This window comes from Parasteatoda tepidariorum, chromosome X2 (genome assembly GCF_043381705.1).
Source record: "Parasteatoda tepidariorum isolate YZ-2023 chromosome X2, CAS_Ptep_4.0, whole genome shotgun sequence".
Lineage (NCBI taxonomy): Eukaryota > Metazoa > Arthropoda > Arachnida > Araneae > Theridiidae > Parasteatoda > Parasteatoda tepidariorum.
In genome coordinates, this window is record NC_092215.1 from 2,837,986 (window position 1) to 2,853,954 (window position 15,969).

The window sequence follows — 15,969 nt, forward strand, 5'->3', positions numbered from 1 at the left end:
AGCACAACAAATATTTTATAAAAGTGAAATGTTTTTATCCTTATCATTATTGATATTTACGTTACGATATCATAAACGATTTACTCCAAATAAATATTATTATTGATATTTCATTTAAATATTTTTTTTATAAATAATATACAGATTACTATAATTTTTTATAAATAATATACATATAAATAATTTACATACCTGGAAATTGTGTCACCAATATTGCCAGAAGTGTGTTATAAATAGGAAACTTACCTTACAGTAAAATAGCGTATGTCTAAAACTTACCTAAGAGTGTCTATAAAAATTCTCTTTTTGTGAGAGGTCAAGGTCTGATGGCAACAAAGCATTTAAAAATACAAATATATTTTCATAAATTTTCTGTAATATGATACATTACTCGAGATAAATTTAAATGTGATTATAAATGTAGAAGATTTTGCACTTGAAGTAGATCTTTCCTGTGTATAAAAGCAAAAATTATGCATGGAAAAATATTTAAGTTAATCCAGATTAATTTAGGTTATTTAAGTCCACTGCCCATAGATTCCAAAGGGACTTAAAAATGCAATAAGAAATGTAATAAACTTAGTATGACTCTTCTAAATTAACTTGCTTCGGAAACCGATTGATGTACGACTCACTTTATATATCTTTGAATACAAAAATGTGTTTTTGAAAATACATAATGGCGCATTTATATTCATATATAAATGTACCTTGTTAGCGTATAATTTGAGCAGAAATCATAACACAAGTATACTTTAAATTTCAATACGTATTTGCTGTAATCATATTTACCAGAATTCCTTAAGTAATTTAATTTTGCTGTTAAAAGTTCCGGATCAAAGTGTTGTATTAAGTATCGGCACTTCGGGTGCATCATTTGTAAAATCCATTTTGCCATTAAATCCATTTTTATGTGTAAAATATAAAACCGTACAGTATTATTTATTTAATTAGAGTGATTTAGGGATTTCCCTGCAATTATTACTGCAAAAATTACAATATATTAGATTTTTAATTCCGTGACATGTTCTGGTAAAAATGGTTTCTACGGTAAAAAGTCATTTGATCCAGAAAGTTTTGCCGTGTTTCTATTTGTAAGTAACATATTTCCCATAGAACAATGTTTAACTTTTATTTAATTTTATATATATATATATTAAACCTTTGCTAATTTCTTTTTCATGTTATGCTTTATAACGGTTGAGCACAATATTTTGAATACAAAGCTCATATATTTCTTTATGACACAGTTTGAAATTAGCTTTTCCATTGTTCTGAATTAAATAATAAAATTTGGTCAAATTTGAATCTGAAAAATTTCTGCATATTGTAACATTATCGATAATTATCATGCTTTTTTTTTCATTATAACTTGAAATTTTTAATTGCAATTGATTGTTTAAAGTGACAATTCATCTTTACAAATGCAACTCCTTATTATATCCTCTGATAAAAAAAATTGCTGAATTTAAATGAATATAAAATTTTTATTTCAGTATTACGTATTAGCACTTAAGCAAAATATTGTTTTTATTTTTAAGAGAAAAGAAATGTGTCTCGATACGCGTTTTTTATCTTTACTCTAGACATTTTTACTGTCAGTGAATATTTCTGATACATTTTCTACTGTTACCAGAAGATTCGTTTTCCTTTCTTCTCTTTTTCACAAAAGAGATACATTTAGGTTTGGGTCACGTTCATTGATGGCATTGCCTAGTGATATATCTACCTGTACCCGAGACTTGAAAAGTGCGATTCGAGCTTTACTCTAGCAATAGAACTGACGCGTGAATTTTATAAAAGAAAATATAATGCTCATTGCGTCTCAATATTTATGTAGCTTTATTTTTCTCGTTAGGGGAAAAAATAGTAAATTTTACTCGTAAGATTGGCATGATGATCAATATTATAGTTTCAAAATTATTTGCAACACATAAATAATTGATTGATATGTCTGATTTAATAATTGTTTAAATTAAGGAAAATTCTTTTACTTTAATTTATAATTAGGGTACTATTATTACAAAGCTTCCTTTTTAATAAAATAATATTATAATTTTGAATGAATTAAAAGGCTAAGATGACAAAGGCCCGTAATATTATTTAAAATAAAATAATAATAAAATACAGTAAAAAAATATTTTTTAATCATATTCTATCATTGTATAATTTTCTGAAGTTATCTAAGTTGAAAGTTATTTTATTCTTATTAAGATTGGAAAAATTAAAAAAAAAAAAAGCAAACTCGGAGGAACACACTGTACGAAATTACGATAATTAAATAGTACCGGCGCTCAGGAGGCCAGTACTTTTAAACGAATCAATTTTACCGGAATATACCATGGGAAAAAATCTGATATGCCGTAATTTTTACAGTAATAATTACAATAAAATCAATTAACCACTCTAATTAAATAAATATTACAGTAAAATTTGCAATATACTATTTTATGGTAAAAATTTTTATAGTGCAGAATTGAATACGGATTCACATTTCTTTATCTTTCAACTTCGATTTATATTTAATCCTCTTATATTCTTGTTGATAAAAATGACAACTGAACTATTTGAATATATTAAAATAATCTTGATAAGAAAAGCTTTTTAATAAAAATATATTTGATGAGATTCTGTTGTGCTATTTTTTAAAGTTAATAAAGTTGAATGTCATATTATTCTCGTATTTTGCATTTAACTAATTACAAGAGTTTTTATGATTTGCTGTTATATTTTATTTCAATAATTATAGCCTTATCTTCTTAATTCTATATTATTTTCTTAATTATTTCAAGTTTTCTATGACATATTTTAATTCTTATTCAAAAAAGTGAAATTCCATTCACAAATTTATTAAAACGCATTCACTTTACTTATTAATATAAAACTTTCTTGAAGAAGAAATGAAACTGTCCATTTGAATTGATATGATTGACAATTTTTAATTCTGTCATAACAAACTACCTTATCATAAATACAAAATTCTTTAAATGTTAAGATAATTTTAGTTTATACATACTATTTTACTTGTCTTTCCATTTTAAAACTAACATTGTTTTAAGCCTGTATTTAAAACAAACAAAGCATTGTTGTAATCTTTCGATAAATTGGAATAGATTCTTAATGATCTTCTATATTATGTTAAAATATGAAAGATTGTTAAGTGTCAATAGGCAAAAATAAAAAGTTCTTTGTTACAACAAATGTAAATATCGATTATAAACTCTTGTTTTCGTCTATAAAAAATTGATAATGTTTACGAATTAATATAGCTTTAAGATATTTCATTTTCCTTTCAATTTTTTTCATTTCCCCTTAACATGTCATACTTGTAACTACTATAGTGACTTTTTGAAATAAACACTTGTAATAATAGCAAAATAATAAAAGAATAGCTCTTATAAATCAACATGAAGTGATACCCTATTATTCTAATAGCAATTTGTTATCATATTAATTTTCAATCATTACTTTTTAAAGATTTCATTACTACCTTTAAATACGATTTTTTTGAATAATAAAAAAATGAAATAATTTTATATTATAAAATAATTTCAAATAAAAAAATTATAATACATACTGTATTAATAAATGGTGTAAAAAACCTATTATAAAATAATAAATAACCTCTATATATATATATATATATATTGTTATGTCATTATTTTATTAATAGAAAATTAGTGCTGAAAGAATAGAATGATTAAAATAAAGCGTGATGAATATTTCTAAAATAAGTGTTTCACTTGCATTTCGTTGTATCACGCTTGTCATATGAGGTCATTGAGCAGCTTATTATAAAATCTGTTTTACATAAATCTAAAACCATATTTTTACAACATTGTGTCAGAAATATAATTAATTTAATTGAAACTTAATTAATTTATATTATTTTTCTTGTATTATAACTATCTGGTAAGGTAAAACATTTTTTACAGTTTAGTTATAAATGCTGGTCATATTTGAAATATAGTAATATTATCATAATCTACTCCATATTACAATATCTTTAATTTAATATTATTATTTATGTAATTGAGTATCTTCTTCAAACATGAATAGCTGCGTTTCAAAATTTTATTCAGCATTCGACTTTTTCAGAGGAAAACGTTTTTATCATGCTTTTCTTAAGAAAGCACCATTTACTAGCTGAGATGATACAATTTAATTTTCAACTTAGAGCTGAAGATACTCCAATTAAATTAACTCTCCCAGCAAATGAAGAACTCAACTAAGTTCTTACATAAAACCTTAAAAAGTCCATTTCTATTGGGTAATTGGGGGAGGGCGGGTATTCACTCTAGGATTTGATGGCCAGTAAATAGTCGTTTTCTTCCCACCCTGCTGCGAAGGTATTTGATACATGAAGAATAGCTGTTGAAGAAAGTCATAAAATGATTTTACTGCTTCTTTGAAAGGCTATAAAACAAGCGAGAGGCTATCAAAACCCGATTTGATGCCTGTTTATTTTCACTTTCTAAACAGAATATCGTGCTCTAGGGTTTCCTTGTTTTGAATTGTATGAGATTTGTTTATCGTGCGAGAATGAGATTTGTTAGTATGTAATTCAATTTCGAATAGTCTGATAGTTTTCCGTGATTTATTTTTATCACGTCTCCAAATATATAAAAGAGTTTATTCCTTGCGTTTGATTCGTTTTGGACAGAATATTTTTTAGACAGAAATTTAAAGATAAAGAAATTAATTATATTAATTTTGGAATATTTTCCAGCTTATAGAATTAAAAATACCTTTTTTTATGCTTTTTAGACCATATCATAGTTTTATAAAATTTGATTATTCATTTATGTTTTATTTAAAGAAAATATTTTTGTTTCTCGTGTCATGTTTAATTGAATTATAAAAGCCGTTTATTAGTATTAAAATTGTTGATTGACTGTTAATAAAAGACCAATTTATTATATTTAAAAAAATATAATATATTAACAAAAATGTGAAAGGCATAAATAATTTTACGTTTTTCTAAAAATAAATCTCATTTTTTAAAATTGTTTAGTTTAATTTACTTGGAAATTGCCTGAAATATTAAGGATGTGAGAGACAGAGTTGGCTGGAATAAATAAAAGTAATGTTTCTGTGTGCTTGGAAATTTAATACTTTATAATTTCTATTGATTTGTCTTTCAATGTTTGAAAATAAAGAGAGAGAAATAATAAAGGAGAGCGTCTCAGCGATAATTATTTTAGTTATTTTTATTTCTTTTTTTAAAAAAAATGAGATAAGTGAATATGATCAATTGTATTTTTCTCATTTAACGAAGTTATTTTGCTGATGAAACATAATTTTCCCTCCCTTCAACAGCTGTGCTAAAAGCACCCTATAATGACGCGATTGTAGTTTAAAAGAAGAGAATGATTTTTTTCAAAATGTCATTAAAAATTTCAGAACATTTACTAATGTTGTCATACGTTTGTTTATTTATTTTTTTTAAAAAAAGGGGGGAAAAAGAGAAGAACGAAAATTGAACTTACACCAACCTGCTATGGCCATCCATGGGTAGAAAGCATTGGCAGGTGCTTGAGCCATAGGAGGTGTGCTTTGGCAGCAGGTAGACCAAGCGTCTGTGACTCTAGGGGCTGCAGAATTATCGGTAGGAAAGGGTCGCATCGAATCTCCACTCATACTCGAGGGTCGCAGACCTGTGACTGAACCTGAGGGCCATGAGGCCATCTCCTTTACGGCCTGGTTGAAGCCATTCTGATCTTTAGCCAGGCATTCAGGCTTGAAGATCGTAGAGCCACCCTCACTTACAGAGTTCGAGTAGAGTTTACAAGCCGCTGCAGCTGCCGCAGTCGCCGCCGCTGCCGTCGAAGCCACCGAGGCATTACCGTTGTTGGTGGCGTCGACCGCCGCGTAGCTGGCCGCAGAGTTATCATGCGCGGCGGGGTTGGAGCGGGCTGAGCTGGGCTGCGGTGGGTAGGGCGGCACCAAAAGTCCCTGTGGGAAACGGTATGATTGCTCGGCTGCCGACTGTCCATTGTAAAAGCCGCTCTGTTCAAAGTAAGAGTTCATCATGCAAGGAGATGCTGATCCAACTCCTTACTAACCTCTCTCTTCTGCATCAGAGTTCGGAATTTGGGTATTTTTTAACTCGTGTGAACGGTGAGCCGAATTCAATTTGGTAAGCTCGGCTGCCATGGATACCCATTCGGGAAGGGTGGTTCTGGGGAGGCTGAGTCCGACCAATCAGAAATCGTATCCTCTCTATGTATCCTGCCGCGGAAGGAGCATGGGGTGCTCACTGACAGCCGCTTGAGAGTCGATCCTGACTTCCTTGTCAGTCTTCTCTTCATCCTCACATACCAAAAGCGAAACTTTCTCCTGCAATAAGACTCCTTTTTTATACACTTCTAAGTGAATGTTATTGTTATGAGAAAAGATAATAGGCCGCACTTACTTCATCAAGATTTATTGAACGGTAAAATATGTTAACGTGATAACATTATCATTTCTGATAACTTTATTAACTAAAATATATTTTTAAATAGCGTAATACGTTAAATATACAACTATGTTATGATAATAGAGAATTTATTCATTCTGAAAGTAATAACATAAATACTATTAAAATGTCAAAAATTTATACATATCATTATTTTTATTTCAAATTTTCACTGAAGAGACAATTACTGCGAATCACTTTAAATTTTTTGATATGTTATTGTGATTATTTTAAATTTTACATAAACTTGTGAAATGTTAGACAGTCAAATGGTTTTAATTGAATTCATAGTAAAGTTTAATCACCAAAGACATATTATAAGCAATAAAAAAGATTAAAAACTCATTTTTGTTATTGAACATTGACCTACACATTAAGTTTGTGATTTTAATTAACTCGTTTCTAATTTTTTTACATGAATATTCATTTCATTGAGGCTTATTAATGCAATAAAAGCTTATATCACAGTACCCCAAATGTGTGTTTTGAATGCATTTACTTACGTTTGATTGTGAACTTAATCAAAGTAAAAAAGAAAAACAAAATAAGAATCGGAGATTTGAAAGAAAAAAAAAAGCTTCATACGCATGAATTTCAAATATTCCTCAACTATATACGGAATATTTTATCATAATTCTATTTTTTCTTACGTTTCCGTCGGGATATGATGAGCGGAGCGATAGAAAGTTTTATATATATATATATATANTATATATATATATATATATATATAAAGAATATTTTCGGTACATTTAAAATTGTGGTGAGATTTTAAGTAAAGGAAATTCGATATCCTTATAATAAAAAAAAATCTATATTTCTTTCTTATATTTAGTCAATAATTTTGAAATAACAATAAAGGAATATTAAGCATTTCCATAATTGTTTATTTCTTGAGCAATTCATTGATTTTAACAACTGCTTTGTTAGTCGCAAATGCCAAATTTTAATTTTACTGATAATCTTTTTAAAAATTTTAAATATTTAATTGTATCTGCCAGCTTACATACCACATCTACATAAAACACTGCTGAACATTTTTAGCATATTAGGAAGTCAAGCTTTATTAATTCAGTTCATTTTTATTTATTAATCAAAGAAATATTATATTTTATCATAGTGGTACTGGCATTCTTTCTTTTTTATCTCCATTAAATAAATAAAAAATACTGCCCTTTTTAATGTCTTTACCAACGATGTGGAGTCGGGAGTTATAATATTCGACTCCCATTTTGACCCAGAATTTTTTTAAGAGCTCAATTTGAACTCCGACTCCAATTCATGCTCAAATAAAATTTCCTATTAATAGCTCAATTCCGACTCCAATCAGAACAAAATTAAAATTTCCAATGAGAAGTTAAATTCCAAATACGACTTACACTTATACTCAAATAAAATTCTAATTATTAGCTCAATTCCGACTCCAATCTGTACAAAATTAAAATTTCCAATGAGAAGTTAAATTCCAAATACGACTTACACTTATACTCAAATAAAATTTCCTATTAATAGCTCAATTCCGACTCCAATCTGTACAAAATTAAAATTTCCAATGAGAAGTTAAATTCCAAATACGACTTACACTTATACTCAAATAAAATTTCTTATGGATTTCAGGAAATATAATAGATTACTGCTAAATAAATGCTAATTTCAAATTACATGTTTCTACATTCTAACTACTTTTAAAGTAAAGCGTATTTCATTAAAAATAAAAAATACATTACACACAGTTGGAGAAATAATTTGCAAAAAACATAATTGTTCAAAATAATGAAATTGTACGAATCCGTTCAAAGGAAAGAGAAATATCAATATCGTATGACAAAGAAATAGCATAAGGAATATTCATGAACTAAGAAACTTTTAAAAATGATACATTACACGCGATCGCATATTTTTTTTAATTAACTTAGCTAAATAAATTTGATTTCGAAATTTCTGAACTAAAAGGTAACTTATTAATATTGAATTTTTAGAAGTTTCAATAATTTCCTATGTTCATTTTCAATAATTCAGTTAAACATAAGTTTAAACAGTATAAAATTTGATTAATTAAGTTTGTGATAAGTTTTAATTTAATCGATTCTCATGATATTCTTAATCCAGAAATATTTTTGTTTACGCAATAATGAATATTTATATAAATAATTTTCACTCAATTAAAAAAAAAGATTATTAGTATTTCTAACCTACCAGGCAGAATTTTTAATTTTTCCGACTCCTCAACTTTGTTTTTTACGGTATTTACCTTCAATTTACAATCAATTATTTAAAAACATAAGACGTAACATATTGAAAAATATTTAGTAAAGCATTGAGTCACTTAAAGCATGAAAGATACTTAAATAGAGCTATTCTTTTAAATTAAACAAGCAACTGGAACTGGTTCATTAGTTAATTTATCATTGGAAACTTCTTATTTTTGAAGCATCAAATGAAGACCTGTGTTCACGTAATTAAACGGAATTAGCATACGGACTAACATAATTAAAAAGCATTTACATCCAGATTCACAAACAGAGTTGAAATAAGTTTTTAGAAATTGAAACAATATAGAATATTATTTTCAAAACTCTCTGCATTAAAAAAAAAAGAAAAATTTCTTTGAAAAAGGAAAAAAAATATGATGCATTGGTATTTAGCTTCCAGCAAAATATTTTCTGTAAAATATGTACAATTTTTTCCTAATTGGTCACCACTTTTTTATCGCATCAAGATTTCTTTTTGTGGCTTTAAAAGCATTGAATAAAACTATTTTTTTTTTAATCTTTATAATTAACACCATTAGAATCACGTATAAAAGTTGAAAAATATAAATTTTAACACACGTTTTAATAAGGCAAATATATTCTTACGATACCATAACAAATATTCAAATAGTATCTATATACGAATAAGGAATAGTATATTAATGCTATATTTTGATGGACAAAAAACTCTTAATGCTTTAAGACAGATAGTGCTATCCGTTTTTCTACGTTAAAATCGACCTGTACGTAAAAGGGGACGAGTCATCAGTAAATATGCTATATAGTGAAACAGTTTTTTTTTTCCTTTTTTTTTAAAATCCATTTGACAATACGGTTCTGCCTCTGTGCTAGTCATTTGAATTAAGATAAATGCCTAGTCATCCGATATTGCTTTTTAAGCTTAAATAGCAGTTATAACTTTCTAAAATTTTAATAAATGATTTAATCAAGTAAAGAATTTAAATAAATTTCCCTGCTTAATTTTCCACAAATATTTAACTATATATAAGTCATCATAATTATTATAAAAAAATTACTAAAAATAATTATTAATTTCACTAGAACATAAAAAAAACAACGTTAAATTTTGAGTCATGTACTTCACCTAATAAAAATTCCATTTTTTCTGAAAAATATATAGTGTGCGTTTTATTTTTTGACTAATGTATTGAAATCTGTATCAATGATAAAAAAATATCTATACTGGCTAGAAATATGTCACCTAGTTAAATTAAAAATTTAAGAAAAGAAAAAATATTTTGTTAAAATATGTATTGAAAATTAATATTTATTTTAACATTGCATATTATACACAACATAAAAGCCGAATAAAAGACCAAAAGAAAAAAAAAGAAGAAGAAGAAAGAAAAAAAGAAAGCTCTCACTAAATCAAAGAAATTCTTTTAGATTAGTAGATATCAAATTTTCTTTACTCTGCTTTGATGAGACATTTTTGAAACCTGCACACAATTAATGACTCAGAATACTTAATTTTTTTTTGAAATAATAACCTTTATTTATTTAATAACGATTGTCAAGAAATTCGATGTTACGAAATATATTTTTTTCAATGACTTTACGAAAAATACTCAACAAAAATGCTAAAACCAATATGAATATTTTATTATGATACAATTATAAGTAATAATTTCTATGTTTTTATGTACTTCGAAAAATAAAGAATGCAGTTACAATGTATCGTTGTTTTTAATCAGTTTCAAGCTGGAACTTTTAGAACAAGAATTTTTTTAAATTTTGAAACACTTTATTTGATATATACTTCAGAATTAATAAATTATTTTTTTAACCATTACTGCATCTGCAATCATGAGTAATACAAGATGTTCAAAATTAAAAATATGTTTATTAAATTTCAAATCTTTTCGACTTGAATTCTTGAATTTAAATTTTAATAAGGGTATTAATTTAATAAGATAAATTCACAACAACAAATTTAATTATTCATTTTCTATGGTTTATTATGCCTTGTAATTGCTTGATAACAAGCTTTTCAAGTTTAATTTGATTAGTACGCTGAAAAAAAAATTATGGTCAAAACTACCAGAATATGGTGTTTCTGGCTTTATTGGAACACAAAAAAGCCACGATAGTTTTTACACAAGCGTTTTGGTAATGAAATAGGTGAAATTATGAATAAGAATTTGGTTTTATAATATGCCTTAAAATTTGGTAGATGTGGTAAAATTCGGTACAAATGTGGTAACATTTGACATTATTCCTTAGAGCATGGCATGAAATCTATTTATTTGATTAAATTACTTTTCAGTTTTGTATTTTTTATTGAATGTGTGGTAATAAGAACAATAATTTTAAAAACCAAAATTTCCGATAAATCGCTGCCATATGAACGGAAAAATTGCTAAATAAATAGTTTAACCATTTTTATTTTATTTTATTCATTTTTTTAAATAAAAAAACTAGAACTATGGTAATTTTTTAAGAATGTTATTACCATAATAATATTATTAAATGTTATTGCCATATTATATTTAAATGTTATTACCATACAGTATCGTAAACTTCATAGAATATTTTTTTCTCAGTGCTTATGTGTTACGCTTCACAGTGTATTTTTTTTCTCAGTGAATATTTTTTTCTTAATTTCATTTAATAGTATTTTATTTTATTCATGACAAAAGAAAAATAACATTTGTTGATTGTGAAATTGTCTGATTCTTCCAATATGTAGTTTCAGATTCAAATTATTTATTTAAAGGTTTTCTAAAGACTTTTCTTTCTTTTTTTTTGCCCCGTTTCTTCTCCTCTCCTTTCATATCATTGCAATGTAGAAAAGATAAATACTATCACGAAGCTTCAGCAAGTCATCTGCACCGAATTACTTCTCACCGTTTTTCGTCTTTCTCCGCCAAGTTTTATCGTGGTTGGAAAGTAGTTCGCTGTCAAATTGCCTTCTGTCAGAAAAAAAAGGTAGACAATCCTTTCTTAACTAACAATTCTTTCTACAGAAGTTGAAAGAACACAGTAGTCGCTTAAAAAACCATTACATTGTCGCGATTGTTATTCAAAACGGGATGAAGTGAGTATGTTGGTCTAAAGGGGCCGTCTACATATTATAAAAAATAAAATCATGCTCCCTCATCAATTCATAGCAGTAAAAGTAAGTATTATAAATCCTAATTTTCAAGATTTATGCAAGAGGGAATTAATAAAATTGAATGTCGGGGAATAAAATTGAATGAGCCCCCCCCCCGTAATAAAAATAGAAGTATTTTAAGAATGATCTAAATATCAAGAGCTTTTTTATATTTTTTAGACAATCATGTCATATTTATTTATTTTTTAAACATATTTTATAAAATAAAAAAAGTATAATAATTAAGTTTGAAACTTTTTAGTATTTTCGAGAAATGAATTCATGCAGTTTTTTAAGGGTATATCATTAAGTAATTTTTATAAATGAACAATTAGAAAAATAGCAAAAAAAGTACAATTTTAGTTTATATGTAATAAACCATATTGATCACTAATGATAAATTTTACTTTTTATTATCTTAACGAGTGTGGTCTTGCAGAGGATGCATGGCGAAATTACCGTACTATGTGGAAAATGACATTTTTGATGTGTGTATATGAATATTCATGTTCCGGTAGTAAAAACAAAAATATACTGTATTTAAACCATTTATTTGATATTTTTTCCCTTCATATGGTAATGTTTTACTGAAAATATTGGTTTTCAAAAATATTGTCCTTATTATCTCACATTTATCTAAAATACAAAATTGAAAAGTAAAGTTAACCGAGTAAATGGTTTTTATGATATTATGATAAAATTAACATATTTAACCACATTTTTCAAATTTTATCAAATATTATAAAACCATATTTTATTGTTAATTTCACTAAAATCATTACCAAAGCGCATCGGTGAAAAATTAATGATCTTTTTGGCGTTCTCATAGAGCTAGAAACACGATTTTTCTCAGCGTAATAATCTAACGTTATGACCGAAGTGTTATTTATATGTAAAAACAAAATTATGCAATAAATAATAAAGAAAGTAAGTTAAAAAAAGAAATAACTGACACTTTTGATAACAAAATATTTTTATAGAAATTGTAAACCAAATAATTTAAACAATAAAAAGAAATGAAAAAAATTGCTATTTTGTGGGAAATAGTGAAAAGTAAAGTAAATACCTAAATAACCTATACTAAAATTGCCTAAATTCTAATAAAATATGTTAAATAAAAATAATTATTTTCAACCGAACAGTTTTCTAAAATCAAGAAGAAAATACTATATTAACGTATCCTTTGTAAACCAAATGCAGATTCATTGTTTTTATTATTATTTTCCTTAAAAATTAAAAGAACAAATTTTCAAAATATCTTGTGTGAACTTAGTACTATATTAAATAGCGATAAAGCAATGTGGAAATAGCTCAAATGATGGCCCAAACGATTTATGATGCTATCGGTACTGAAATAAAATACTTTTTGTACTATTTTTACGTTGTTTAAATTTAATTCAAATTAGTTTTCCAAATATTTGCAGAAAACTTCTTTATAAATAAATAAGTGATTTAATTTTTTTTTTTTTATACTCACAAAGTATTTAGTTCTAATATATTTATATTTGTATATTATATAGCAAAAATAAAACAAATAATTGATAATAAATGAGAGGAATAGTTCTTGCGAGCTCTCTCACTTTGAAATTACTTAAAATAAATTTATTCACAATTTAAAAAATATAAACACATATGCAATTTTAAAATAATTTAAAAATTACTTCTAACCTAGCATTAAATAAAAAAAAAATACATGTTCCTCACCATAATCCAGAATTGATATTCCTGCTTTCATTCACTAATAACACTTAAAAATTGACGATAACTGCTTTGTTTATCAAATTTTTAATACACTGTAAAAAAATTCTGGGTCAAATTACTGTATAAAATACCCTCACTATCAACCGCAAAATCCATTTTACAACAAAATATTATACCGTTATTTTTACAGTAATATTTGTTTAATTTCAGCGATTTAGAGATTTTATGGTAATTATTGCTGTAAAAACAGTGGTGTGTTAGATTTTTTCTCCCGTTCTTAAATGTTGGTTATTTTTACCGTAATTTGATCCGAATTTATTTACAGTGTAGTATTCTTGTTTTTCGTAATATTTTAAATGAAGATTTTCATTTTGATAAACAATTAGAGTAGTATGGATTTTAAAAAGCAAAGCAGGAAACAAATAGACAAATTTAAACAAAACGTAATTTTTAATTTTCCTATTTTTTTTTTAAATTCAAAATTAGTGGGACCTGCAAACATTTAACAGCTTATCAAATTATAATCACTTTTAATAAAACACTAAACTAAATTTGTTATCTTCCCCCCATGACGTGATCAACCCCTCTTTTTTTCCCACATGATCCTTGAACAATAAAAAGCTATCCCTTCTGTCAGCCATCTTTACGGTATGCTTCTCGAAAACCATATCAATTTAAAAACTCTTTCATTGCTGTCAACGAAAAACGTCACATAGTTAGGCAGAAAGTTCATATCAATAAGCATTAAACCTTCATAACCCTCTGCTTCGTCAATTAAAAGCAGCTTGAAACGGCGGGATAGTGGTTGTTAAAGGAAAGCATTTGTGATCTCGTATAGTAAACGTAATGAATAAGCTTTCTCAGCAAATGTTATCTTTCTAAATGTGGCTGATGAGATGCTGTGTTTATTTTTACCTGCGTTTAATGGAAGTAATAATGCGAGATATAAATCACAGGAAAAGGTGTTTCACTGAGGATTGTTTTATCTATTTTGATTTTATATTTTTTTTTTACTTACTACTTTTATTATTTTTTGTTCAAATGAATATATAAAAGTTGAATTTTACTCATTTAGAATTTTTAAGATGATTTTTATAATTTTACCATTCATTTTCGTGAATAGTTAACGAGTATTAAAAAAATACATGTAAATCAATTATTTTTTAATGGTGAGCAAAGTATTTTTTTCTTCTATTTTTGACTCTAGTGCACTCTGTTTAATAAACTCTATTCGTGTAAAGGATTTTAGTGTAATTACATCTACCTCCGTATCCTTACAATTTTGAACCTAACTCAAAAGACGAGGTCGATCCTCGTTAAACATTTTTTTTACGAATAAGTAGACGAGAAAAAAAAATTAAGATACTGTATGGTAATGACAATTCTGGCAAACAAAAACTATAAATCTGACGATAAAAACCAAAATATACGGAATTTAAACTATTCATTTGGTAATATTTTTCGTTCATAAGATTACAGTTTACCGGAATTTCTGGTTTTTGCAGTTATAGTTCTTATTGCAAACTATTGCTCTCATTGTTGTTATTTAACTGATTAAATGTTTTTCATGCCATGTTTTAAAGTTTCATGATAAAATTATCAAATGTTACATCATTTACCAAATTTTATCACATATTACAAAAACATATTTTATTGTTTATTTTATAAAATATTACCAAAGCACTTGGATAAAAATTACTGAGCCATATAAATACTTGGATAAAAATTACTGAGCTTTTGGTGTTACAAGGTTGGTTTGGATAAACAAGGTAAATTTTACTATATCCTGTTCGTTTTAAGTATACCTTTTTTCTCAGTGGATAAATGCAAATTATTAAAACGATAGTATTTTTAAGTCCTGCAAATTATGAACTATTTTTACCTACAATTACATTTCAATTAACTTTTTATTACTATCTGATACATTAATCTTTTTTAACGACAGGTATAATTAAAGGCAGCTTTAAAGAGTAGAATGCTTGACTAAAGAATTTGGGCATAATCTCATATATCAACTGTAATATATAAGCCACCAGATTCCCTTAAGAATTAATTAATGGTATTTTTTAAATATGGTGTAATTCAGTGGAGATGCTTCTTCGTTACATTTGATGAAAGTATAATGCGATGTATAAATACCAAGAGAAGTTGATTGACGGTTCTATCTTTTTTTTATATATATCTTTCTCTCTTTGTTTACAATTTATGCAATTTTTTGTTAAAGTAAATGTTTATGAAATCTGACTTTAATTTCGAAAAGATGTTTTGCATTTTATTCCTTGTCCATTTTCGCAAATATTGCATGATTATTAAAAATAACAATAAGGAAAATTGATTTTGATTTGTTCTTTTAATGAAGCTTGTACTTCAAAATATATTTTGACATTATTAAAGTACATTTTGACACTCGTGGTATATTTTGACATTATTAAAGCGCGTCT

The 15,969-nt window shown here is 26.4% G+C and overlaps 1 protein-coding gene across 4 annotated transcripts in view; it reads right to left on the bottom strand.

Annotated features, from left to right (window-relative positions):
• Window positions 1-15,969, bottom strand: part of LOC107457033 (homeotic protein ultrabithorax) — a 218,932-nt gene that overhangs the window by 32,777 nt on the left and 170,186 nt on the right. For 3 of the 4 annotated variants that reach the window (XM_021148683.3, XM_071187998.1, XM_071187996.1), the window contains one exon: window positions 5,490-6,339. In XM_021148683.3, coding sequence (XP_021004342.1) covers window positions 5,490-6,033 — 544 coding nt within the window. In that variant the 5' untranslated portion in view covers window positions 6,034-6,339. Of the gene's footprint in view, window positions 1-5,489; window positions 6,361-15,969 lie in introns of those variants that run through there. The other variant, XM_043039823.2, reaches the window with a different exon arrangement.